This window comes from Myotis brandtii, unplaced genomic scaffold (genome assembly GCF_000412655.1).
Source record: "Myotis brandtii unplaced genomic scaffold, ASM41265v1 scaffold2247, whole genome shotgun sequence".
Lineage (NCBI taxonomy): Eukaryota > Metazoa > Chordata > Mammalia > Chiroptera > Vespertilionidae > Myotis > Myotis brandtii.
In genome coordinates, this window is record NW_005358421.1 from 472653 (window position 1) to 473633 (window position 981).

Genomic DNA, 981 nt, shown 5'->3' on the forward strand with positions numbered 1-981 from the left:
TTGGGAATCAGAGTCTCCAGGGAACCAAACAATCTCCAAAGATCACATGACTAGAGAATTTCCTAAGAGTCAGACAACTCCAGTGTCATTTAGATCTGCCTTTTTTTTCCCTTTTCACACCCTGACCATACAGGACACATACACCTGGACATCCAGACTGTCAGCCTCTGCCCTGAGTCATTGTACTGGCTACTGCACTGTCTCTCTATAAGAGAAAAGCTCTTGCTTTCAGAGAAGATCATGTTTGCTATCTTTTTACTCTTGGGGAAGCAGTGATGAGAAAAGTTGTGGGCAGAGAAGTGGGGAGAAAAGAGTAGATTGTAGAGTTGAGGAAATATCAGCTTGCCATTCTCAACACCTCTCTCTGGTGCCCATTTCTTACCTTCCTTTCTCCTTCCCCTTTGTTTCTCTCCAGGCACCTCCAAGGCAGTGATGGCTCTCCAGAAGACCCTTTCATTGCTTCTGCTCTTGCTGCTGACCCTGCTGGGACTGGGGCTGGTGCAGCCCTCCTATGGCAAGTCCATGTCTGATCAATTCTATTGGCAACATGTGGATTCTAGTGTGACACGTGGTGACGACAGCTACTGCAACGATAGGATGCAAAAACAGGGGATGACTACGGATTCTTGCAAGCAATTGAACACCTTCATCCATGAAAACAACAGCACCATTAATAGCATCTGCAACAACAGAAGTATCCCATGCAAGAATGGCAGGAAGAACTGCCATAAAGGTTCACTGAGAGTCACAGACTGCTTGTATACAGGAGGTTTCCATCCAAACAACTGCAAATATAGTGCCACTGCCAGCACTAGGGATGTTACCATTGCCTGTGAGAGAAACCCCCAAAATGTACTGGTGCCTGTGCACCTTGACGGATAGATACTACCCTGCAGGGGTTATGGGCCTGTGGTTGACCTTTAACTTACTCCTTGAATAGCAACGAGTAATGCATTTGAGCTCTCTCAGGCTCTGCCTCCT

General features: G+C 46.8%; 1 protein-coding gene across 1 annotated transcript; it reads left to right on the forward strand.

Moving 5' to 3' along the window:
* Positions 1-263: 263 nt before the first annotated feature.
* On the forward strand, positions 264-969 carry RNASE4 (ribonuclease, RNase A family, 4). Its single transcript, XM_005866176.2, has one exon. The coding sequence runs from the start codon at positions 433-435 to the stop codon at positions 880-882; it is 450 nt and encodes a 149-aa protein (XP_005866238.1). The 5' UTR covers positions 264-432; the 3' UTR covers positions 883-969.
* The last annotated feature ends 12 nt before the right edge of the window (positions 970-981 follow it).

What these genes read in the sequence shown, in the direction of transcription:
- RNASE4 (XM_005866176.2), top strand. Translation starts at nt 433, where the DNA reads ATGGCTCTCCAGAAGACCCTTTCATTGCTTCTGCTCTTGCTGCTGACC.